The sequence below is a fragment of the Clarias gariepinus genome, chromosome 19 (genome assembly GCF_024256425.1).
Source record: "Clarias gariepinus isolate MV-2021 ecotype Netherlands chromosome 19, CGAR_prim_01v2, whole genome shotgun sequence".
NCBI lineage: Eukaryota > Metazoa > Chordata > Actinopteri > Siluriformes > Clariidae > Clarias > Clarias gariepinus.
The window spans coordinates 3,853,080-3,880,592 of record NC_071118.1 but is presented as its reverse complement, the minus strand read 5'-3'; the positions used below and the strand labels follow the sequence as shown (position 1 = coordinate 3,880,592).

Genomic DNA, 27,513 nt, shown 5'->3' with positions numbered 1-27,513 from the left:
AAGTCTCCTGGGATAGGCCCCTTGCCCCTTTGTGACCCTGTACGCAGAATAAAACGGTATCTACGATGAGTGCGAATGAGTTGTTGTACGTGAGACCTTTTTTCAATGACAATAAAAGACACTTAATAATACTGATATTAATAATATAATAATAATTACTGTTCTTTCCTGTGACACATCACGTTTTATTATCCTGGCTGCGTTTTGTCGCCGTCTTGTGGCCGAAAGCGGAACAGCACGCAGTGAAAGTAAGGAGTAAATCAGTGCCTGGTTGCTGAGATCACAGGCGTTTCTGTTTATTTTATAGCAATAGAGAGGAGACATTCTTGATTTTTTGGGGGGGGCTAAGAGAGAAAGGTGTCGAATAGTGTGTTTAGAAAGTGTGTGTATGTGGATTGTCCTAGAGGGAAGGAGAAGGAGGAGTAGGAGGAGGAGGTAAAAGCAAGAGAGAGAGAGAGTGAGAGAGAGAGAGAGAAAAAAAAACAGCCGCCATCTTTTGGAAGTGACTGGGAGGGAGTGTGGAGTTAGCGTTAACATTAGGGTTAGCATTACTGCATCCCCTGGCTGTCCCGAGGTCCTGATCATCCCATGCAGCACGACATTAAAGCCTGAACGACGTGAGGAACAGGAGAGTGGGGTCAGAGCCGTGCTGCCCCTTCTGCCCCTCCTCCTCCTCCTCCTGTGGGGCAGTTTGTTTGCTCCTCTCTTCCTTCCCAGGATCTCACTGCGTTGGAGGCTAGCCGAGCTAGCACAGATTAGCTAAGCTAAGATTTCCCTCCCTCAATCCTCTTTCTGTCAAAACTGGCCTGTTGGACGGGTAAGATTCACTTCCACAACACACACACACACACACTCTTTACACTGCAACGTTTTTATGTATGTGTGTGAGAAAGATAGTGTGTGTGTCCTTGTTTTTTTTGTTGTTGTTGTTATTGTTATTGTTGTTGACATCTTTCAAAATCCAAAATAGTTAGCTAATACTCATAATGCTAATGCTAGCATGCAGTCACCTTAGAAACAGTTTTAACTAGTCAGGACAGGATTACTAAACCGACTAGGTCAATTTAAGGATTTATTTTGTTTTGCTGCTTTAACATGACATGATATTATGGGATATGACATGAGCGTTTTATAGCTGCCTGGTTATTTAGCGCGTTAATTATTAGGTAGAGTTAACTAGTTCTTTTTAACGAGCTGATTTTCTTGCTTAAGGATAAAAAACCTGAATGAGTCAAGCGTTTGGATTGTGTTTTCCTGGGAGGGAGATTTGCAGTCAGTGTGTGTGTGTGTGTGTGAGAGAGAGAGAGAGTGAAGCCAGCAGTCACCACACCTGTCTAGAAAAAGACAACAAGAAACAACAGAAATGAAAGTAATGCAGTGATACTGTGTGTAATACTGGTTTAATCTGACGTCATGTGTCAACTCGCGTGCACGAGACTGGTGTACATGGTGGTTACACTGCCGAGGCTCGCGCGGGCGCGCGCTCTCTCTCCCTCTCTCTCTCTCTCTCTTCCTCCATCTCTCTCTCTTTCATTCTTCACACATTCTATCACTCCACTCCCACCCTCTCTCTCTTCCTCTTGTCTCTCCCTCCTGTCTCTCTCTCCCTCTCCCTGTATCTCTTCTTCCTGTCTATCTCTCTCTATCCCTCTCTCTCTTCTGTCTCTCTCTCCTGTCCCTCTCTCTCCCACTCTCTCTACTGTCTCTCTCTCCCTCTCCTTCCTGTCCCTCTCCCTCCCGCTCTCTAATGTCTCTCCTTCTGACTCTCTCTCTCTGTCTATCTCTCTCCCCTTCTTTGTCATATCTATCTATCCATCTATCTATCTATCTGTCTATCTATCTATCTATCTATCTCTCTCTCTGTCTATCTATCTATGTCTCTATCTATCTATCTATCTATCTATCTATCTATCTGTTTCCTGTTTATCTTTCTCTAGTCTCTCTCTCTTTCTCTCCTGCTCTCTGTCCATCTCTCTCTCTCTCTCTCTCTCTCTCCCTCCCTCCCTCCCTGCTTGTTTCTCTGGCACTTGGACATGCCTTCTGTCGCATTCAAGTCAAGCCTAGCCTGTCACGTGCACTGCATGTCCAAAAGAAAAGGCAAGAATCGAAGCGTGAAATTCCATGGCTATGAAGCTGAATAACGCGTTATGACGATGTAATAACCCACACTCGGTCTGACGTCAGCACCAGTGTTTAACGCTGAGCACGCGCTGCATTCCTCATCGCTCTGTACTGAAGTGAGTGCCAGCTTTTCAGCATCACTATTATTCACAAACACAGTGAAGGTGCACTACTTATCACAAAGAGCAGACAGTCAGTGGTTTAGAGTTATAGCTGTAGATCAGCCTAAGTGCATTATATGATTCTCATGCATGTTGTTCAGGTTTTAAAGGTGAAGTAGGTGATTCTTTTTTCGGTTGTTTGTTTGCTTTGTTGTTGTTTTATTCATACTTGTACAAGGGTCTGACTTCTGGTCCAGAATGCTTTTTATGATTTTGTTTATTTATTAATTAATTAATTTATTTCAATCCCACAACCTGATATGCCTGAGACATCATGGGGGTGGAGCTTTGTGTACATACATGGTAATCAATTAATTCAGTTATGCATCATGATTATTTTTATGTTGCAATTCATGTATCGCCTCACAGACATTAAAATTTATTTATTTATTTATTTTTACATTTTCCAGTTATTATTATTTTTTAAATAGTTTTGTGTGGTGGTAAAATGATGCAGTTCTTCAATACTAATCTGAGATCGAAACTTATCCGACAGCAGTTTCTCACAAAGAGTATTGTAACTAAGGTGGAGAAAATTGTAGGTTTTGCCATTCCAATCGATTTATGTCTTTTAAAAATGTATTTTAAATTTATATTTGTTTGCATTTAAGATAGTAATATGGTGCAGTTCGTCTAGAATCCTACAGGAGTTGCATCCTGTGTGGTTGGATGATTTGCTCTGGTTCGTTAAAATTTTAACAAAATCTGAAAAAGATATATTTTGGATCAGGATGGTTATAAAATCGCAAACAATAGGAATCGAATTAGCATCTAGGTATCGTAATATCGTATCATGTGATCCCTACTGAGAATGAAGGGGGAAGGGCTCAGGAATTATACTTATTTATTTATTCAAGTCTAAGCACCACTGGATGAAAAACTGACTTCCTGTCCTGAATGCTTGTTTGTAATTGGATTGGTTTCTGAGTAGTTGTTTTAAAAACGCACTACTACAAACCTTACCAAATTCACCTTTAAATGTGTAATAGGCACTTTTATTTACTCGTGTATACTGATAGCTTGGAAAATATGTAAAGGTTAAAATCATTAGATTTAAGATATATTCAGGCTGTCTGAATTAAACTGTATATTTTAAAAACATATTTATTGTGTTAAAACTATTCGAATAACATGACAAATCTCTCAAATCACCCCCCTACCCCTCAAAAAAAAATAAATAAGTTTAACAACTGCATTCTTAACAAATATTTGCTAATGTTTCTGGAAGGTGTCCTTAGTCATGTGACTAAAGCTCATTACAATATGTTAGAAAGAAACCGGGCCAAAAAGAGGGACGCAAGCAAACAGTAAGAGATTCTTGCGAAGAGGAGACGCTTTTTAATCACAGTAGAGTTTGCATAAGAGAACAGTTTGGAAGATGATAATCACCTGATTTTAATGCACTTCACATGCATTTGCATTTATAAATCTAAAGCATTTATAAAGAGAAGTACTTCCTGATTCATATAAATGCTGCAAGTCATGCACAGTTTTAATTGTCTGCATCACATTTTTTTATTTATTTGGTTTATTTGCAGTCTCAAAAAGTGTTTAATGTACACATGAAAATCTAACATAGCCTAAAGGAAATGTATAAGATAAAACAAATACATCTTTAGTGCTTCTGTGAAATTTGCAACCCAGCTTCTTCTTATGAGACCCTTAATTTCGGTAAGGAAAAGACATTCTCTTTCTTTAGTTCTATTCTAGATTGGATTAGTTTATCACAGGGACATAAGTAATCCTTTTTTGGATGTGGACAGCAATAAAATGTCCATATTAGGAACAAGTATGTAGCAGGTTGTAATTTCCTGGGATTGTGATTATGCAAGGGGTGTTCAAGTCAAACCGGGACTTGTGATGGAATTTTTGGTGAATGAAGGCGTATAGACAGATAACTTCAAGCACGATGATGAGACTCATAGCACCGGTGAAACGTTTGAACAGCGCAGACTTTTTTAAAGATGGCCGAATGATCGCTATAGGCTCGAGGATCCAGGTGTCCACTGTCCACTCACATTCCCGTGAGCATTTAGCGATCCTTGAAAATCACCTGATAATTTTTCACCAACTTACCCTATCTGTGGGAAGTGTACACAGAATCATTCACCAGCACCACTTGCACGGTACAGTCCTGACCTCGGATTTCCACATATCGGGTCTGTTAAAGGAGTTCCTGATAGGCCAGCGTTTCAGACTTTGACTCCGGCATACTGAGAGAACTTTCTACCTTGATGGTGTCCAATATATATAAAATGGACTTTTTACTTTCATACAGTAGTGTTCTGTTATTCTGCAAAATCAAAAAGTGCAAAAAGATGTATGATCATGCTTCATTCACAGCATAGCGTCCAAGCAGTCAAAGTAGTCACTTGAGTAGAGAAGAGACGCTGGGTCTTGTTTCAGGTTGAACCAAAATTGCAGCAATGATAAAACAGTAATTACTGAATATGCCGCCTAAATACTGTTCTTTTCCCCCCACTTAACATGAGGGGCCATCTGCAATAAAAAAATGTACAGAAATACAGTTCTAACAAGAAAAGAGTTAAATAATCAGACAAAACATCAAATTTAAACCCGAAAACCTAGTCACCGTGGTGGTGCACACTGTATCTTAAAGGTCCCGTATTCAACTCTTCTTTTAACAAGTTAACACAGGTTTCAAAGCCCTTTCAAAGTTTAAGTCCTATAAATACCTCACACTTTTTTCTGTTTCAGTCCTCCTTCTCTTCCAAACGTGCCGTTTCTGTTTCTATGTAAATGAGCATCCGCTGAGCCACGCCCACCTAGAGGTCAGCAGAGCTGAGCAACAAGCCGGTGGGAGTGGTTATCCTAATGTGAGGTCACATTAGGCAGAAAATCTGATAGACTGGTTTAAACCCTAGACAAAATAGAAAGCAGGGAAAGTTTTTTTTTTTTTTTTTTATGGAATTTTGCATAATCAGTTACCTTAGCTGCTATAATGCTTTTTTATGTTGCAGAATCTTTACCTGATCTTATTTGAAATTTATTTAACTACATTTGCCTTGATTTTTTTTTTTCTATCCAAAACTAGTCCTATTTGGTATAAAACTCAAACAAACAAACAAAAAAAGACCCTGGTTAACCTGATCTAGAAATTTTCACAAAACATGATGGTTATCCTGTGAATCACTTTTTAGACCTGTGTTTCGTCTTGCTCTAGACTGAAACCTCTTTAGCCGCAGTCGTGGCTTGTTAGCAGGAAGCGTGGGTCAGCGGTGTAGTCTTGGCCTAGTTGAGGAAAGCAAGTAAGTTTTGAAGACTAGACTGAGGAATTTGTGTGAGGTCGAGGTGGTTAAAGGTGTTTCACCAACTCTCAGGTCTTCAGAGATGAGACGTGTCGCTTTCTCATACTGAGCAGAACTGCGATTTTAAAAACGAAGTAAAAACGCTATACGTCTTTAGCTAGTTTTTTTTTTTTTTTTTAGATTTGGTGTCTTATCTTGAACGGTATTGGCTGTTCTTTGTAACATCACAGTAATTTTCTGAAGGACCCATAGACGCATGGAATTAAATCTGAGCTAAGAACGAAAACCCTAATCATCTTTCTCTTGACTGAGCAGCTCCTGAGTGCCCGTCACTCTGCTTGGACTTCTTTAGCGCCTGCCGTTGGATTGTGATGACGTTTGTATGAAGCCTGCACAAAATTCTGACTGAATACCTCTAACAGGATTGTTGGCATTTTACGGGTGATTATCTCACTGTATTATTTAACAGTTCGTTCCTGCTGGAAAAAAACAAAAAAACAGGTGGCAAAAAAGGATGAAAAATAAATAAATAAATTAATTAATAAATCCAAGCGTAAGAAAAAAAATTCTTATCAGATCATCAGTAAAGAATGCTAATCATGTACCTTTGTGTGTAAATTCTCGCCTAAAGTTTACATTTGCCTGAAATCGTTTGTCTTTTGAAGGATGATATGTGACGGGGGGGAAAAACTGGAAGGATCGGTAAGGGTTTGATCAGTTCCAGTAGCAAGGCAGAGATTTAGAAGAAACTGTAAGTGTATGATGTAAAGACATACCAGAGATTGCTGAGATGCCTCCTCGGATTGTGAAAGCATTCCTTGCGATCGACCCGAACACTACGCAACACCTCGGTGCCTTTTTGAGTTCACGTAACGTGTGTTTTCACTGCCAGGTTTTGTGTATTTGTGTATTTTTAAAGCTGTAACTATGAGTTCAAGGTTCTAGAACTGTACACACAGGGACTCCTCTCGGTAGATAAGGCTGTGATATATATTTTTTCCATGTTCAGAATTGTGTTTAAAATATTTTAAACATTTCAGTTATTCTTTTAAATACAGTACATGCCTTGTAAGTGCTGATTGATTTAATATAAATAATTAAGTGAATAATTAGGTTATCTTAAATACATATTAACTAACAAAGACACACAAGACTTGTAGTACCTTTTTTTTTTTTTTTTTTTTTTTTTTAAAGATTTTTAACTGAATTCTTAACCGGGGTTAACGTTGGATTAGGGTTGGTTAATGAGTTTTTGAAACTTGTGGGACTTTAACCAGTGTTAACCTTCATCTGTTATTTAACTCATATATAAGTCATGACAAGGTGCTTAAGGTGAGGAGATTATGTATTTTATGATTTCATGCCGTGATTTGACACTAATTCGGTATACAGTAACAGCCAAAATCTGGAGAAGCACTTCTAATTCAATTTTATTTTATTTTTATTTTTGGTGTATTTTCTACATTCTTGAACAATACCAGACATTTCAAGACTATAAAATAACGCATATGGCATTAGGTAATTAAGTAACAACAACAACCACAGTCAGATGTTATTTGAAGCCATGAAGGTAGACTGATCTGGAACAGTTCGCGTTTAGACAGATCGAATCAGACTTTCAAGCCAGTCGTATTTGAGAACGGAATTTTGAGGGTTCCTGAGTAGGGTTCCTGAGTAGGGTACAATTCAATCGTGCCTAATGTGGAAGCAGCCTAATGTACTGTAGCAGACAAATTTTAATATCAAACATATTCTGGATGCCTTCAGCGTTGTTTTTACAATGGAGAAAAAAAATAAAAATCAGGACAATTCAATTTTATTTGTATAGCGCTTTTAGCAATTTTCATTGCCGCAAAGCAGCTTTACATAGTCAAAAGAATTATTTAAGTTTGTATGAAATGTGAATTTGTATGAATCAAAATGGTCAGTTTGTCCCTGGTGAGCAAGCCGAGGGCGACAGTGGCAAGGAAAAACTCCCTGAGATTGTAATAGGAAGAAACCTTGAGAGGAACCAGACTCAACAGGGAACCCATCCTCATTTGGGTGAAACAGAAAGAGTAAATGATCTGCATTTATACAGTGTGTAGGGTGGGAGGCAGTTCAGCTATAATAGCTGATGTTAATTGATGTTAATATGGAGTCCAGGTAGTTATTGAAGACCCAGGTAGACTTGTAAGAAGTTCCAGTCATGAACTATCGAACTGTCAAGTCCCCAGAAAAACAGTTGCCAACACCAGTCAAGGCCAGAACCATTTTCTAGGTGGAGAGAATCATTCCCAGACACCAGACGCATCCCAGAGAGACACACGGGGCATCCATGTGACGAGATCTTCAGCCAGAAGCGGGGCACCAGGATGGGTCAGACAGGTCCGGAGGGCAGAGGGAGTCTGGATCACTGGCAGCTCAGGAACGACATGTGTAGCTCGACAGAGAGAGAGAGAGAAAGAGTGAAAGGGGGGGACAGGAGGAGAGAGGAAAAAGAAAGAGGGGGGGAAAGAGAAGAAGAGGAGAGATGGCAGTTAGGTATGGTCACAGTCACACAATGTATAATGTGAATGTATATTAACTGTAGAGTGCAAGCAGAGACTCCGGCAGGACTAACTATGACAGCATAACTAAAAGGGAGAGCCAGAAGGAAACACAAACATGAGGGCTTCCTGACATGTAAAGCAAACAATCACCTCACCGTCAGCAAACCTGAGTGATCAATGAGAGTGAGGAAGACAGCATCCAAACATACCAGTTCACCATAATACTCTACGTCCATGAGTCCCCCAGATCTGCTCCTTTACCTATGGCAAATCTATTTATAAAAATGCTTGGCTAAATAAATAGGTTTTTAGCCTGGACTTAAACACTGAGACTGTGTCTGAGTCCCGAACACTAACATGGAATTAGAAGGTGTGTCTAAACTTTTGACCGGTACTGTAAATATCCACAAAACATTATTTGGTTGGAGGTGAATCACAATTGTGCTTGGAATCAATTTCAAAGCGTTGAGACTGGATCTTTCTTTTCACTGCAGAATCAGTGACTGCGTTAGGGATTGACATAAAAATAGATGGGAGTTTGATGACTTTATAGACAGTCACTTAAAAAAACTAATGATATCCACAGCAGTAAAAAAGAGTTTATTGTGTATGCAAAAGAAGGCAGATAGCGCTTTCTTGTGATTTAAAAAAAAGTGTTAAAAAGTTCTATCTGTGAACCATAGCTTAAACAAACAAACACAGATGAGTTATTTTTATAAAAATGCATCGACTAAACATAGGCTCTGACTGTGTCTGATTTCCGTGACTGAAGAGCTTTGTGTTAATGGCCGTAAGACAGTGTAATAACTGTACGTCTTATAAAATGGGGTCGTTTTGATCCGTTATGTTGTTCATCATTTCAAGTGCAGATGACTCCCCCCTGGTGCAGGCTCTTCACGAAATCATGACATCATGTGACGTGTGTGTGCTCTCGATGTATATTTAAACTTTAAGTTGTGCAGACTAGGATTTCAAACGGTGCAACTGCATCGAATAAATAAATAACAGAACGCTTAGGTAAACAAGGTGAATCTTACATTCCCACAATCATCATCACATTAATGCATAACGGTGCATCCTTAAACTCCTGTTAATAAGTAAATAACTTGATTCATTACAAGACAGAGGTCTCAATGAAGAAGCTCATTTCTAGGGTCACTTCACTGACCTCAGGTTACGCTTTGTTGACAAGTTAACATGCCGTGGTCGAGTTTTTAAACTCCGCATGGTTTCCAGTCTGTATGTTTTAGCAAAAAATTCACATATTCAATTCATATTCAGTAACTAGCTTAATAATTTCGATCAACCAGAAAACACACACACAACATGTCATAAATGTTGTTAGTAATCACCTGACTAACCCAGAACCGCCTACTTGTACAATTCTCGCTTACTAGAGCTGTTTGATTTAATCGATTATTAAATTTAATCAATCTTTATCGGGTGATTAAGTCAGTTTTAAATTCAAAATTGATTGATACTTACAGATACAAATTATTTCAAATAAACAATAAATTGTCTAAAGTTAACAAATTCTTTAAAAATATAGTACAGCTTACACAGAAAATACAAACCTCTTGCATCTTGCGCAAAATACAATACTTGTATTGTCATTGCTTCTTCTTCTTTTGATTTTTATGTGCAGTTGGTGCAATGCAGCCACCTACTGGACTGGAGAATAGTGCACAAGATTGGCCAAGAAAAAACAAACACACACATTAGCTTTAAACAATCAAGAAAATTATGTTGCGTAGTATGTTTAATGCGTGGTAGCTACTTTCAATTATTTTTTAGCAAATTAATACCTTTAAGAACTTTTAAGACAAGGCAAACAATAAACATAATGCTGTTAATTTAAATCAAATTGAAAACAAGGACAAGCCATAAGTGACAGAGTCCTCATTTTCCATTCAGAAGCAGTTGCTAGATTTACAAACATTGCTGAATAAATGGCCAAAGGTTCCCAAGTGTTACAGTTGATCCCAGAAATTAAAAAAACAAGAATTTTGGATGTGGTTAAACCAGTGCCTATTTTTATAGTTACTGTAAAACCCCAAATATGCTCCAGAAACCCTTTATTTTTATTTAAAACTTAGCTTAATTCATTAGCCTTAAAAAAAAGAGGTAAACTCGTATTTACTGTATGTAATGTACTGTACTGCTGTATCTTCCGCCGTGCTAGAATCTGATGTTGCCCCCACTGTATATGTACTTTAATTCATAGAAGTGTTTTCTTTGGTATCAGTACTGTAGGGTAAATACGGTAATAATTCACCGTCCCAAGCCTACAGTTGCTTTGTGTTGTCTTTACAGTACTAAAAAGATTATACAGAATTATATTTTATATGGAAATTTGGCTGAATTTGTTAATATTTATGGTACAAAATTGGTAAATTATATTCTTCGTGAGAGTTCAGCATCAAAAAGCATGAGAAATTGTATATAGCAATGAAAAATGCTATTAAAAAATGTTGGAGGATATTTGCGGTTTCTGCAAAATTGCCGGGGTTTCTGTGAGCACATCGAATAAATATTTTTTTACAATTTTATTTGTCACATACACAGTACGATATGCAGTGAAATGCTTATACAACGCCTGTAACCTTATATATATATTGTTTTTTTGCTTTTTTCTTTGTTTTCGTTTTTTGATGTGACATAATTAATAATAAATAATGCCTCAATTTCAGCATATCTTGCTTGCCATAATAATTTCATGCATTTTCTTCATTTATAGTTTAGTTTTTTGTGTTCTTTATGTATAAAGATAGATAGAAAGAAAGCAGTTTGTTTTGTTGTTGGGTAAACAAGTCATCAGCAATAAAAATCCACTTCAGTAAATTTCCCTAATCCCCCGCCCCCCCCAAGTCTAATAGAGCACATGAACATTTCGGACTGTTTGTGTTTTGTTTTTGGGTTTTTTTTGGTAGTCACCCTCTCGGGCTTGTGACTTTAGCTACTCACATGTCTCACTGAAAATGCTTTTAGTGTCCAACACACACACACACAGACAGATATTCATTATTAATTCCAGGGCTCCTCTTTACTACATTAGCACATGGAGTGTATAATGGCTCGAGTGTTACATGAACAGAGTGAGATGACAGAGCTGACTTGTAGGCATGTTGTAAGCTCCGTTTGTCCCATGCGTATGCATTTAAAGCCGCATAATGAACACGGACAGACGGCAGGTCTGCGTCACAAGGCTGCTGTCGTAATAAGCTGACTGACTGCTAACTCACTACCGGCGTTCACCATGTTTTAGCAGATCACTCTGTTCAGCCAGAAAAAATGTCCTCATTTGTGGATTCATGCAGTTATTTTTTAAAGGCAATCTACTGTGCCAGACACCACACACACACACACACACGGGTTATACAGCCCACGTCACCTGGACTAACCTGTGGTCATTATGCGAGGTTTAGAGGATTACAGGGCTCATGGTATGTCCATTCTTCCACAAACTCCTCTCTTAAAGATTACCCTACACAGCTTGAACTTTTGGCACTTAAGTACTTTATGTAAAGGCTGCAGGATCTGTCAGTCACGTTATTACTGATTATCATTTCACCCATTAATTTTCACTTTCAGAAAGCCACAAGGAAACTGTTTGGTCAGTACCAGGCGGTGGATCTGGGTCTGATCTAACTAATTGCTGTATCAGATATGACTCCTTTCCCTGAACTTTAGGATCTAATCCGATCAATTAGAAATTGCTGTATCAGGTCTGACTTCGCCCCCCCATGGACTTTAGGATCAAATCCCATCAGGCAGAAGTTGCTGTATTAGATCTGTCTCCACCTCCTAGACTTTAGGATCTAACCTGCTCAGGTAGAAATTGCTGCATCAGGTCTGACTCCGCCCCCTGAACTTTAGGATCTAATCCAGTCAGGTAGAAATTGCTGTGTCATATCTGACTCCACCCACACACATCGCTGTATTAGATCTGACTCGCCCCTTACACTTTAGGATCTAATCTAAAAAAAAAGGTAAAAATTGCTGTGTCTGATCTGACTCCTCAGATCTGATTATTTCTATGGTCAAAAGAGAGCTAATTACTATTAGACTGTTAAACAAAGCTAATTTTACTGATGAAAGTCTGTGTTCATCTGAGATGGCTCACTCTTACACTTAAAGACTTATATTCTTAGCTCTCATTCTTTGCGAGACTGTTGTGCTCAGATAATAATAATATTAATAATAATAACATTTGATTTGATGGCACCCTTGAGGACACACTTATAATTTGGGGGGGAAAATGGCATGAAAGAAAAGAAAGACACACAGTGACGAAAACTATATCAGACATTAGTGAAAACATTTAGTACAATCCAGAGTGAGTGGACCAGATTAAAAAGATATGTTTTAAAAGCAATTTAAAATTTTGTAAAGGATCCAAGAAAGCAAATATGTTGGGAGAAGTGACTTCCAAAGTTTTGGTTCTGCAAAAGAGGAGGCCCCGGTACCTCTGGTGCTGAGGCTGACGTTGAGAACAGCATTCTTTTAAAACGCTTGATTAAGCCACAGATTGATGTTGTTGATTGCGTCCTTGTGTTTTAATAATAGTGTGTGTGTGTGTGTGTTTGTGTGTGTTCGCCACAGGTCCCTATGCACACACTGCCACTCTCTGGCAGATGAGTCATCATCGGGGTCTTGCGTGTCGCAGTCGCACGGCCAGATAGTCCCCTGCGAGCGCAGCATGCCCTCCACCAGCAGGGCAGGGAACCTCAAGGACCCCGAGATCGCAGAGCTGTTCTTTAAGGAAGACCCTGAAAAACTCTTTACTGACCTGCGCGAGATTGGACATGGCAGCTTCGGAGCTGTGTATTTTGTAAGTGGTGCAAAAACCCTGCTTTATCACCTTACCAAGTTTTAATTCATATGATCTGAAAAAAAAAATGGAGAATTAGCTCATGAATATTGTACAAAAATAATATTTACAATTATATACAATATCATATAATAATGTGTAAGTGAATGTACAAAATTTTCTATATGTCTAAATCATGTCCGGTATAGTGTATGTGTGTGAAAATGGCAATAGAAAATGCCGGTCCTGTAAAGCTATCCTGTTGGTGAATACCATAAATAAAAAAAACAAACAAAAAAACATACAGGTTGGCATTTTGGTTCTGCATTATACTCTCGCGACGAGTGACCGTCCCAACGTTCCGCGAGGTTCTGCAGGTTCCGCGAGCTTCCGTAACAAACATGTTTAGTTTTTCCCTGCGGAAAGATTGGAAACATAATCACTAATCCAAAAGTCCACAAACTCGTGATGAATCGTGATAAACCATTCTTATGGACACTTTTTGGCCACTTAGACAAAAACTCACTTTGTCAGACATATGAACGAATCCGATTTACGAGCATTCCCCCGGAATAGAACTTGTTCATAACTTGGGACTCCCTGTACAAAACTGGATATTAGATTTAGTGCTTAATTAATGTACTTAAAAGCCAAGAATATTTGATTTGCCATGACAAAAATATATATTAATGGCTTAAGAAATGGGAAACATTTATTACTGTTGTTGAATTGTTTAAGAATATACATACATAAGAACAAAATCAAGTACTATATACATTTAGAAGTACGCACAATGTCTATTTGGGCACGTTTGCTTAAATTGTTTTGTTTTTTGTGCGCGAGTGCATCTTAATAGCTATGTGAGCTGTGGATAAATATAATGCAAAACAACCATACATGAAATTCTTAATGGCTTGGAATTGAGTAACAACTAATCATTATTGTCAACCCTAAATTTAATGCTTCCAAAGGGAATGAACAATACAATTTTTGCTGAATCATGGTAGATTTTGATCAGGATCTACGGGCGGGAGGCAAAAGAGAAAAGCTGGTTGTGCTCATCTCTCTGGGTGGGATGGATTGTTGTTACTCTTTGAGAGCCCTCCATTACCGCGATACTAGCCAACATGTGAGGGTGTGTGTGTGTGTTTGTGGAAGAGCCTAGACGGCACTTTCCGCTGTATGTTTTATGAAAACAAAAGACCTTAAAACGTACACTGGACTTTATACTTTACAATCATATGGTTATTATTATACTCAGCTGTAGTTGTATACCAGTTTTCAGATTACTTATTCATTTGTTTGTTTGTTTGTTTAACCTTTGTCTGGCTGCAGGCACGTGATGTGCGGACCGCAGAGGTGGTGGCCATTAAGAAGATGTCCTACAGTGGAAAACAATCCAATGAGGTGAGTAAGTTTGGGCTTTTTTACAATCTAAATATAAACTCATAAAGAATGACAGTTTTCAGCTTTACGCAGTTCTTTCTGTCTCCGTTTTATCTTTTCGTCAAAACACATTTAAAACCCGTTACAGCAAACCTGCCGGGATTTGTACAATTAGTGAGCTCCGGCACGTTAACTCTGGACCCTGTGCAGTCAGGTGTATGGTGTTCAAGAAACAATTCATTTCGGCATTATGGTGGCCTGGCCCAAAAAAAAAAAGTTGCACACACTAGGTTTTGGTTTGATTCATAGATATGATGCCCTGGTGATTCAGTACATTTAGGTCGTCAGCTGACTTCGCTTTATTGCCACATAACGTTATTACGTTCATACTGAAACTTAAACAACAAATGTGTAAGTGATCTCCGTTCATGATTTGTTTTTCTTTTCCACAAAGGTTTTATTACACAGGATGTGTCAGACAGTTTATAACCCAATTCCAGTCATTCCAATCCCTTCCCCTCAGTTGTTTTCTTTGCTTGATGCAGGCCGTTAGTTTGACCCTTCCTAAAGCGTAACTTTTTTTTTTGGGTGAGACGGTGTACAGTATGTCAACAGATTTGCTGATAAGTAAAACGGAATGAATTGCATTTCTCATCATTGCTTTTCTGTTTATGTTATTCCTGGACCAGTGGCAGGCTGGTACAGGTGGTGTAGCCTGTTTTTTTTTTTTTTTTTTTTTATCAGATTTTTCTTTCTTTTGCTAGCAGTGTATTAATATCAACTAGAAATGTTTAGTGTAGTGATTTTATTGTTTTCGTTTCCTATCAGAAATGGCAGGATATCATTAAAGAAGTGAAATTCCTTCAGCGAATACAACACCCGAACAGCATAGAGTATAAAGGATGCTACCTACGGGAACACACAGCATGGGTAAACACTCCTTTATCTTCCTCCCTCTCCTTCTTTAGCACACAGACATCCTCATTCTTCTACATTAACCTCTAAGTACTGTATGTTTATCCTCATTCTCTTTTTCAGCTCGTAATGGAGTACTGTTTGGGTTCAGCTTCCGACCTCCTTGAAGGTAAACCTCTAAAACAATGTGAAACACGGATTTCGAACGATTTCTCCGCCATCCTGAACATACAGTATTTAAAAGTTGTACATGCTGTACTTTCTGTCACATTTTAATTTTTGGATTCACTTTTCCTTTTACGTTTCTATTTTCCAGTCCACAAAAAGCCCCTTCAGGAAATCGAGATTGCAGCTATTACCCATGGTGCTTTGCAGGGGCTTGCCTACCTTCACTCTCATAACATGATTCACAGGTGAGTGAGCCTTGGGGATGCAACCGAACAAGAATGCATTATTAGAATTAGACATAGAATGTCTTCTTAATAAATTCTGATACAAATAGTAGGTGCGGATTTCATTTCTTTTTTTTTTAACTCCTTCCTAGAAAGTTTACAGTGCGTCATTATTAAAGAAAGGTCTAGGAAAGGTTTAGGAAAAATCATCTAGGTATTGGAATTAAAGGTCCCGTATCGTACTCATTTTTAAACAAGTTGTCACTAGTCTTATAACGCTCTCCAGCTGCAATGCAACTCAGTTCCTGCATTCTGGCTGGTTGATGTTTATTCTCTTCCACTCCTTTTACAGTCAGGCTGTTTCACTGTCTGTAGCTTTTAAATTAACTTTGATGAAGTGCATTTTTCTAACCAATTAGAACGCAGGATTTGGAAACGTCCAATGTTCAGAACCTTATCAAGCTTCTCCCACCCATTTTAAGGTTTTTCCACCCCCCAAAAAAAGGGGAGAATAGTTATAACAAATAGTTAACTTAAAGATAAAGAAGGTTAGCAGAAGACAGGTTAAGATGGCAGCAGTTGAGCTGAGCATATGAGGTTACAAAAGTAAGGAAATCTGATTTGCTTTTTTAAGCCCTGGCCAGTACAAAAATAAAAAAAAGTATAATAAGTCTCCTTTAAATGCTGAGTTTGACTAGAAACAAGGTCCGAATTTGATCCTAACCCGGTGCAATCGTAGAAAATACTTGTTCTGATCTGAGGTTTTGAAAAATGATACTTTATGACCACAGACCTTCCAGAACGGTCATGATTAATCAAAAAAAATTTCTGCAACTGGCTGAGATCAGTTCTAAACATGAAGAAGTTCAAGAGTTGACTATTGTTATGGTCTGCGGAATGCTATTTGTTGTTAGAATTTGCTTTATTTTTAGAGTTTCCCGGGGAAAATCGTTTCTTCCAATCCAGATCACAACCGCTTCCTGTTTAAACTCGAATTTAGTTAAATATAGAAGTATTTTGAACACTAACCTCATACAGGCGAAGATAATGGAGATATCTCTTTCTGCTTCCATGTTTTTGTATAACCGCCCACTTAAAAAAAATAATCCCTTACAGTCTTATCTTTTACTTCTCAGGGATATCAAAGCTGGGAACATCCTGCTGACTGAACCTGGCCAGGTCAAACTGGCAGATTTCGGTTCTGCCTCCATCGCTTCTCCGGCCAATTCTTTTGTAGGGACGCCATATTGGTGAGCATAGATCAGATCATGTCCATCTGATTAAACCATCACTATCTGAACGCACCGTTTCTGATGCCTCGTCTCGCTCCTCCTTTCTCCCTCCAGGATGGCTCCAGAGGTGATTCTGGCTATGGATGAGGGACAGTATGATGGAAAGGTAGACGTCTGGTCCCTTGGGATCACCTGTATAGAACTAGGTAAGATGGTTCCTAGCTTTACAGTTCTACATACAGTAATGTAAGTTTAGAGTAAATTTCATCGATCTTATTTTCTTCTCTTGCAGCTGAGAGGAAGCCTCCTCTGTTCAATATGAACGCAATGAGTGCCTTATATCATATAGCGCAGAACGAGAGCCCAACTCTCCAGTCTAGTGAATGGTGAGTCTCCATAATGCACATAAATCACTAATAGTCTGTGATGCACCAGCAATACACGAACGTCTGAACAAAGCTGAACGTGAAAAACTGTAATGCTTTGTTTTCTGTTTCCCAGGACGGATTACTTTAGAAATTTCGTTGACTCTTGTCTTCAGAAAATCCCCCAAGACAGACCGCAATCAGATGACCTGCTACAGGTGAACACTGCTCATAAAACTAAAAATTTTTTTTACTTAGTTCTACTAAATCGTGATTAGGCAGTAATTAACACAGTATGTGGCAAGTACTGAAAAAAATTAAATAACGAACAACATAAATCTGTGAGGTTATTTCTCATGAAATAAAATGAATACACACACTATTTGCGTGTTGGTTTACCAGGGTATGTGTAATGTAAGAGTTTAAGGTGTGTATGCAGCGGCCTCGCTGCTTGATGATGACACGACCACTTTCGTATGAGCGGAAATAATACTCAACTATGAATATGTTTTTCTCCGCCGAGAGACCCATTTATAACAACAACTGCACAACACAACTTCCTTTTCATTACTGGAAACACGTGCATCTGGAGCTTTGCCCCGTCGTTGAACGCAAATGCGCGTTGGAGTTTCATTACTGTACATTTTGGTCGAATACTGTATAATGTGATGTGATGAGTAATTTAGTCACAAGTGATTTAATTATTTGCTGTTTGCACTGATTATCTAAGACTGGTGGTGCACCAATTTATGTTTTTCATTTGACATACAATAATAAAATCAGTTGATCTCATCCCAATATACAGTAGCATTTCAGATCTCTTCCCCCCCCCCCCCCAATAACAAGACTTTCTATTAGTTTAGCACATCAATAGTTCTCCTTCCCAAGTTCCTAAACTTGTCACACAAACTTAATACTATTTATCCACCTAATGCCTGCCATATGCATTATAGCAACTATTAAGTAGTACTATTTAGTCGTTTGACTATTTGACTTACTTTCTTTGCACACAGCATGCATTCGTTCAGCGTGAGAGACCAGAGACTGTCCTGATTGACCTGATCATGCGGACCAAAGACGCGGTCCGGGAGCTGGACAACCTGCAGTACCGCAAGATGAAGAAGATCCTCTTTCAGGAGGCCCACAACGGGCCCGCTATTGAGACCCCAGAGGGAGATGAGGTCAGGATCGTGCACATAGTTAAGCATTTCCAATAAGTTTCTCTATGAAAGGCTGCTTAGATTTTAGGATCTCATGATGATTGTGTGTGCTTGTCCATGCAGGAGCCCGACCACGGGGCCGGACGTACAGGCACAGTGAACAGCGTAGGGAGTAACCAGTCCATTCCCAGCATGTCCATCAGCGCCAGCTCTCAGAGCAGCTCCGTGAACAGCCTTCCTGACGCTGCGGACGATAAGAGTGACCTGGACCTGATGGAAGGAGACCACACCGTCATGTCCAACAGCTCTGTCATACACCTCAAGCCTGTATGTTCGCGTGCAGCTTTTCAGTTCTGTGTTAATGAATCATTTCCCGTCTCAAATAATCACTTGTGTAGTCATGTAGTTGTGGATGCTAGTAAGTCTGGTTATTACTTCACTTTGGTGTACGACAGGAAGAGGAAGAGGTTTACCGAGATGACCCGGAGGCACGCAGTCATCCCCCCGAGCCCCAGGCAGCCTCGGCACAGCCGCCCCCGCGCAAATACCACCGCAACCGCGAGCACTTCGCCACCATCCGCACAGCCTCGCTAGTGAGTCACTGTTCAGCTCAGCTCACCTCGTTCACTCATTCTGGGAGTGGATTTAGTCATAATTAAATAATGAGGAGCTTGAATGTTCTATAGTGTTCTCGATTATTTAAATTGGGGAGATGTTTGTTCGAGGCGTAGCTGACTAGGTCTCTGCTCTCTTCAGGTGACGCGGCAGATGCAGGAACACGAGCAGGACTCCGAGTTACGAGAGCAGATGTCCGGCTATAAGCGGATGAGACGTCAGCACCAGAAGCACCTGATGGCCCTGGAGAACAAGCTGAAGGCCGAGATGGATGAGCACAGGCTGAAGCTGGACAAGGAGCTGGAGACTCAGCGGAACAGTTTCGCAGCCGAGATCGAGAAACTGGTCAAGAAGCACCAAGCATCCATGGAGAAAGATGTAAAGCATGGGGATTCCTACAAAAACAAATATCTCAGTTTACGGACGTGTCACGTGAGATCAATACACATTTGTATGTGTTTGTGTTTTAAAGGCCAAGTCCTTCGCCAACGACGAGAAGAAGTTCCAACAGCACATCCAGGTCCAGCAGAAGAAAGAGCTGAGTAGCTTTCTCGAATCGCAGAAACGAGAGTATAAACTACGCAAGGAGCAACTGAAAGAGGTTTGACTTAACACTTTCACAGAGTGACGCATTAAAAGTTCAGTTGCGCTGCTGCAGATGGTCTAAGATAGAGGTCGGGAACCATAAACACTCAAAGAGCCATTCGGACATAATTTCCACAGGAAAGAAAACACCGGGAGCCATAAAACACTTTTTTTTTTTTTTACCTTTATGCTACATATGAAGGACCTACAGTGTAGTGTCTTTAATTTATGATATCGATGAACTGCTATAGAGAAAACGAAATTAAATTTTTGCATGCAACAAAAACATTTCGACAAAAAAGACGCTGGGTCGAAGGTTACTTTTAAACAAAATACTGAACGTCTATTTGAGTCCTCCTCGTATTTATAAAATAGGAAGAAGAACTTAAAAACAACAGGGGGTTGTCGCACATCAGTGGTTGTGACGCATATTTGAGCAACAAAAAATAAAACGTGTTTTATTTAAATGTTACAAGATCACCATAATCTTTAAATTTAGAATTATGTTTAAAAAAAACTAATAAAATGAAACACATTTAATTTAAATACTCATTATTTACTTTCCAAAGCCAGAGGGAGCCGTACCAGAGTGATGAAAGAGCCACTGGATTAAAAAAAAGCAATATGCACTAAATTGTGTGAGGGGGGGGGGGGGGGGGAAAACCCTACCTTTCAGGTTTTCATGACGATCTATAAAAATGTTCCATTGGTCTCTGAAGTAATATGTGGATGTTAAAGACAGACAAGATCTGTTAGTGTGTCTTGGCTGGAGTGAAACTCGCTATTGTTGTTGTGGTTGTTGTAATGAGCTCACATTTATAATAATAATAATAATTATTATTATTATTATAAATAAATAAATAAAAGAGTTGGAAGTAGCGGAGATGGTGATGATGTTGAGGTTCTCTTTGGGAGTGACTAGGATGGATAGGATCAAGAATGAGTCCATCAGAAAGACAACCCATGTTAGATGATCTGGAAGATAAAGTCAGTGAGGCCAGATTGAGTTGGTTTGGAGGAGAGATTGTGAATATATTGGTAGAATGAGGTTAAGGTTTGAACTGCCAGGCAGGAGGAAGACCAAAGAGGAGATTTATGGATGCAGTGAGAGAGGACATGAAGTTAGTCGGTGTGAGAGAAGAGGACGCAGAGGATAGAGTTAGATGGAGGCAGATGATTGGCTGTGGCGACTCCTGAAAGGGAACAGGCAAAAAAAAAAAGAAAATAAAGATGAAGAAATTTGAAAAACAGGGCTGTAAAAGATTGAGGAATTATTCAGTAAATTATTATTTAAGACAGGTTTAAAGGGTGAAGGAAACAGGTTTTTAAAATGAAACCCCATCCATAATAATATAAAAATTGTTGCTGTGAAATGCTAAAAAGATTTTTGTGCAGTCTTGTTTAAGGCATCGCACCGTCTCCTTCACATTGTGCGCAGGAGTTAAACGAGAACCAGTCCACCCCCAAGAAAGAGAAGCAAGAATGGCTGTCCAAGCAGAAGGAGAACATCCAGCACTTCCAAGCTGAGGAAGAAGCCAACCTGCTCCGCCGGCAGCGGCAGTACCTAGAGCTCGAGTGCCGCCGCTTCAAACGCCGTATTCTCATCGCCAAACACAATGTAGAGCAGGACCTCGTGCGAGAAGTACGTCAGGCATCTACTGTAGCCTCGACATTAATCATATAACCGTACAGAAATAATAACAGCCTTTTATCGTGAGAAAAAACATTTTTTTCCCTCTAACACAGGAGCTGAATAAGCGTCAGACGCAGAAGGACCTGGAGCACGCCATGCTGCTGCGTCACCACGAGTCGATGCAGGAGCTGGAGGTAAGACAACTGGGCACCATCCACAAAATGAGGACCGAGCTCATCCGTCTGCAGCACCAGACCGAGCTCACCAACCAGCTGGAGTACAACAAGCGCAGAGAGAGAGAGCTGCGCCGGAAGCATGTCATGGAGGTCCGGCAGCAGCCCAAGAGCCTCAAGGTTAGTGGAACATTTTAATGTGTTTATGAATAACTACTGTACGGTTTTCCTCGAACCTGGCAGTTCATCATTAACGCATAATAGCTTTGTTCTACATTTCATATTTTTGTCCCGCTGTTGTTTTTGTGCTGTCTTGTTCTCTCTCTCTCTTTCTGTCTTGCTCTTTCCCCCCTTTTTTTCCTGCCTTTGCGCCTCAGTCCAAAGAGCTACAGATCAAGAAACAGTTCCAGGACACGTGTAAGATCCAGACACGGCAGTACAAGGCCCTGAGGAACCACCTGCTCGAGACCACGCCCAAGTCAGACCACAAGGCTGTGCTGAAGAGACTGAAGGAGGAGCAGACGAGAAAACTGGCCATCCTCGCCGAGCAATATGATCACTCCATCAACGACATGCTGTCCACGCAGGCTGTGAGTAAAGAGGGACGGACAGCGTCCGCAGTGTCAATATCTCGAATATTTTAGTAATGAGTAATCGGATTAAATGTACTTTTGCTTAATTAAACAGCAATGTAAAATATATAAGAGAAACAAAGATTATTTTGTTTTCTTTTTAGAAAAATCCACTTTTATTTTTTAAATGCATACAGCATTTTGTCAAAAATGAACATCGTCATTATCCACAATACAAGGAATAGCGTAAAGTTGACTGAGATGAATTAAGTGCATTACAGTGTCATACATTCTTATTTTAAAGCCTTTTCTTAGATGCAAAAACTAAAAAAAAGCTCTCCCAAATGATTTTAATTATCGAATAAACTAAGGCACACATTAAAATAAATAGTTATACAAAAACACTAAGGTTTGCAACTTAACTTTCAGGACTAAAAGTTTCTAAATCTACAGCTCAGGCATGACATAAGCCTTTACTGACGATTTCTGTCGTTTTCTCTTGCTGCTTTCTTCTTCTCTTGGCTCGCTGATATTTTTATCACTCCTTTCCATTTTGCATCCTGCAACAGAACACTCCCTCAAATCAATACACAGCTAACCGTTTGCATCTCCTTTTCTTTTCTCATTTTTGGGTGACGTAAGCGCTTCTTTATCTGTGTTTAGTGGCGGCTTGCATCCGAAAGTGTGCTGTGTCACGCCAAACAAATAATTGCTTTTAAAATTAATTCAAAGAAGCTTCGAGGCAGAAAATTTGGCTTCAATCAATTTTTGTAATCGAGTTACTCGAGGAATCGTTTCAGCCCTGGTGTCCGTATTTAAAAATCCAGTTCTGACATGATGAGGCATTTTATTTCTGCTGTAGTTTGGTGGAAAAACTTGTGAGGAGCTGAAGTTACATGCATTTTAATGCTCTTGGTTACTAATCAGACCAAGCTGCCACTGTTGAAAAATCAAAAATCCCATAACCCTATCCACTCCAGCGGCGCTGACCCTGCACCCGAGACTCCAGCTTCCTAACTGGCATATGCAGAAAAAATATTTTCAGTGCAGTAAAGTAAACAATTAAATCTTAATTTTTAAAAAAAGTTAGTAATGACTTGGTAAACAAAATACCGCAACGTCATTCCGTCCTCTGTCCTGTTTCTTCAGCTGCGATTGGATGAAGCCCAGGAGGCAGAGTGTCAGGTCCTGAAGATGCAGCTTCAGCAGGAGCTGGAGTTGCTGAACGCGTATCAGAGCAAAATCAAGATGCAGACCGACGCACAGCACGACCGCGAACGGAAAGAGCTAGAGCAGAGAGTCTCGCTGCGCAGGGCCCTCCTGGAACAGAAGGTGCGTACCGTATGCAGCAGATATTCCGTGTGACGTCGCAAGTCGACCATGCGATCTTAACGACTGATAATATTTCAGATCGAGGAGGAGATGGTGACGCTGCAGAACGAGCGCTCGGAGCGGATCCGCAGCCTGCTGGAGAGGCAGGCGCGGGAGGTCGAAGCCTTCGACTCGGAGAGCATGCGCCTCGGCTTTAACAACATTGTGCTTTCCAACATGGCCACGTCCGATAGCCACAGTTTTCCAGGTGCGCCGGGGGCATGGGGTTCGCCTCACAGTGCCGGCTCGCAGGCGCAGGGGCAGGGGCACTGGAGCAGCCAGCACGGCCATCATCACCATCATCACCACCCGCACCATCAACACCATGCCAGCCAGAGCGGCTCCATCCAGCAGCCCTGGGGACACAGCGGGCATTCTCCCTGGGGTCACCATGGTTCAGGTGGCAGCCAAAGGTCCAGCAGCGGCGGCGGCGCACGGAACAGCCCTCAAGCGTCGCGCCGAACATCTGCGGGAGCTCGTAGCGAGCAGGGGATGAGCAGGAGCGCCAGCATCGCCTCTCAGATCTCCAATGGCTCGCACCTGTCATACACCTAAGCCAGCCCACTGTAACACCCCCATTCCCACCCCTCCTCACTCAACACGCACGCACACGCACACACGTTCTCCGAGAGGGGCATGAGGTACACCCAGGTCAGAGAGAGGATACACAGAGCCCTAGAGGGGTATTTGCTTTCTCGCGTTCCCTCTTCCACACTTTATTTTTTTGGAGTCGTGAAAAAAAAAACGAAAGAAGAGAAAAGCACCTTATATTTTAAGGTTCACAGGTTCAGAAGTATGAGTTTTGCGAATCTGATTGAACTATAGGATGCCCTGTATATGTACAGTATATGTATATGTATATGTGAAGTCAGGTTAGCAGTGATGAATGTGTTTAAGAGAGGATGAGTTTGAGCGTCTATGTAGGCAGTTTATGTATGCATCATGTCTTTTAGGCATTATAAAACATTAATCAGCTCATTGCACAGAAAGAATCCAACCATGAGGACACGCAAGGTGCACTAATGACGGAGATGTACCGAGATGTGAGCTTCAGTGCCGTCGTAGATTTGGGGCATGTAATCTGTTAAACAAATTGATTTTAAAACGTTAATAAATTTTAAGCCCCTCTTTGTTGTAATGTAAAAGCGCGAGGCGCCCTCGTTTAAGGAAAGCTCTTTTTCCAGTATCGAGACTTTCGGGAATTCCAGCCTGGATTTTATGACTTGTTTCCCCCCCAGAATGTTTGCCAGTTCGGTTCGTTAGAGAATGTTCTAGTCTGTGTATCTTCTCAATGAGAACCATTGCGGTTAAGCAATTACGGTTTGGTGATTTGAGACGATTGGTTTTAACGCTAAGGTTTTTTTTTTTTTAAGTGGAACAAAGAAGCTGACCGGATGTGAAAGGAAGCCAGTGAGTATTTCTCCAAGTGGTTAAATGATTAAATCATTAACAGCATTGAGTAGTTAGTTCTGAAAGATTGTGTTTTAACCATCAGAGACGGTGGGAATCTCCCGGATACCTTCAGTGAATGAAGAGAATTGTTAAGGTTTTAAAGAAAAGTGCAACAGGAAGCTGATAGGATTCAGAAGGAAGTGGTAGGTTTTTTTTTTTTTTGTTTTTTTGAGTATTTCTTTAACTAATTCTCAGAAACCTTGGCAAGGTAAACACTTCATCTGTGTGTTTTTGATGTAAAATGTGTCCAAGTGTTTATAGAACCTCGGTTACTTCTCACCACTATTTCTCAATCGAAACTTTTTCATTGTCACCTCAAGATTTCCATTGATGTGAGAATAGAGAGGTGTAGCAGTGTCGTTTTATATGTACAGCTCATTATGTCCACACTTATTTTTTCCTAATACAAGCACACTACATGAAAAAAGTATTTATTTTGCCCTGTTTTGGGCTGTTGAATGGGTTTCGAAGAGCTAAATAAGGAAGTGGATGTTGGAAATATCATGGGAAAGAGTTCAGCGTGAATATGATTATACTGATAGTTGATTTGGGTAAAACAAGATTTAAGTGTGTATCAGTGTGTGTATGTTCTCCTTAGGGAGGATAGAAGATATTTGATTCTTATCTAAAATGCCAAAGTTAACTTTGATCCCAGCTATGCAAAGAGAAGCTTTTTAGCATCTTCAAAGAAAAAAAAAAGAATGTTTTGATGTGCTGCTCAGTGTCCTCTCTCTTGGCCTCGGACCTATGGCGTGTTCCCTTCTGTCCCTCTCCGGGCTCGGAGTTAGGGCAGAATATGTGGGTTTTGGGGGTGGGAAGGTCTCTTTCAGGCAGGTTTGTGACCAGTGAATGTTTTTTGCTGGGTGAGTGAGAGCCCTGCCGTCACGTCTGCGATGCCTTCATCACTGTCACGTTTGTCCCAGAGCTCCCTTCAACTACCGTTTATAATTACATGTACAAAGTAATGTTTAAGGGAAAAAAAATAATGCCAGAAAGTGTGTGTGTATATATATGGCCATAAATAGAGTACTGTACACAAGTCTTGAGCAACCCTCATTTCTTCATATTAAATGAAATGCAATGATATAGATTAAGATTATAGAAATGGGGACAAATGTTTTACTGTGACCGACTGCAAAGAACCCAAAGATACAGTTTAAATGTAAAAACCTCAGCAGCAACCTTATTTCCCCTCTCGTCTGTTCCAACAACCCAGCAGAATGCCATCACCAGTATACTTATTTACCGGCCTGATCATCAGTCATCATCTGCACCCGTTTCTCACTGGTTTATGCCTTACGTTATATATATAATTTTTTTTATGCCTGAAGGATTCATAGGTCACCTTGTGGCTTAACAAGCAAAAGAAAAAAACAACAACAACAACAAAAAAAAACATTCCTCTGGAACAGAGGAGTGCAGGGACTGGACTGAAGGCTCTAGGCTTCCTTCAGGGAAGCCTAGAGAGGGGTGTCAAGACTTTTGCACAGTACTGTAATATGTTAATATATATATAAACCATGTTTATGAAATAGTGAGGAGACAATTTTAAAGTGGGATGTATAGAGAATGTCTGTGTATATTGTACAAATAGAAAATGTTTTAAAAGAAAAAAAAAGATATATGAACCCAAGAAAAACCCAAATTTAAAGCTAGATTTAAGATTAGCTGCTAGAACGTGAGAGGGGAAAAACAAAACCCCAGATATTTAAAGCGAGATATCATAAGATAATGCAAAAAAAAATCAAGCACCTTGCATCCTCTATGACGTAAACAGCATCGCCTCCCCCACTCACACACACACATTTTTGCTCCTCAGGCTTGTGCTCTTATTTCACCAAAAGACATTTGTGAATCTTACTTTATTCCATGATCCAAGGACGTTTGCCTCATTTTCCATTAACTGCCATAAAACAAAGATTTGGACTTTTTCATCTGCTTGTCTCCGTGGTCATTCAATTAAAGTGTTGTACGTGTTCCCAGGTGTGTGCATGGCATCACTTATTTCATAGAGATGTCAATAAACTCAACTTTATTTTAGCATTGCGTATTACAAGCGACTGAGCCATTGCACTTTCAGGCCTCAAAGGATCGGGGCTGGATTATTAAAAAAAAAAAAAACAGAGTGAGTGAGAGAGAGAAAGGGTGAGAGAAGCTAACATGCCAAAATCACTTCACAACCTCATAAATACTGTTACTGGACAGGATCAGGAGAGCAGCCACAAGACCCCAAATTCAAGAGATTATTACAGCTGGACACTGGTTACGGTCTGTCGCTCTCCTGTAAGGTTCAGCAGCATGGAAAGGACAGCAGTGCGCCCTCTTGTGGAAGTGTAATCTTGTGCGTCACATCGCTACAGCCCTCATCTTTCCCATGTTTTAATGATCCTTTCTAAAAGCGTGAGAACAAGGGGAAACGAGCGGTAACGAGGCGAGGGGTGTGTCTGTACAGTTACAGTGTGTTCACCAGTATTCCTTCAAATTATTGATTCTTTTTCCTTTTTTTTATTTTTTATTTCTGCTTCAACATTACCATAACGATCCATATATAACCTGTATTAAAATGTATAGATTGTGAAAAGCTGAATGTCATGAAAATTATAACAACGAAATGTATGGCTATTCACAACAAGAACAAAAAAAATGTAAACAATAAATCTAAAAACTGTACGGGGACAAATGTAATGTTTTGTTTGTAATTACTCCTTTTGTTGGCAGAGGGCTACTGGATAAAAAAAATCATCTGTAATAAAGTAATTTTAATATATCA

At 40.0% G+C, this 27,513-nt stretch overlaps 1 protein-coding gene across 1 annotated transcript; it reads left to right on the top strand.

Annotated features, from left to right (window-relative positions):
* The first annotated feature begins 275 nt into the window (after positions 1–275).
* Positions 276–27,513, top strand: taok1b (TAO kinase 1b). The gene is made up of 20 exons (XM_053478136.1): positions 276–817; positions 12,685–12,913; positions 14,228–14,299; positions 15,107–15,208; positions 15,317–15,362; positions 15,510–15,606; positions 16,722–16,835; positions 16,932–17,023; positions 17,110–17,203; positions 17,319–17,400; positions 18,196–18,363; positions 18,466–18,669; positions 18,798–18,935; positions 19,099–19,335; positions 19,430–19,558; positions 20,981–21,184; positions 21,289–21,528; positions 21,726–21,938; positions 23,070–23,252; positions 23,331–27,513. The coding sequence occupies exons 2-20, from the start codon at positions 12,782–12,784 to the stop codon at positions 23,844–23,846; spliced, it is 3,063 nt and encodes a 1,020-aa protein (XP_053334111.1). The 5' UTR covers positions 276–817; positions 12,685–12,781; the 3' UTR covers positions 23,847–27,513.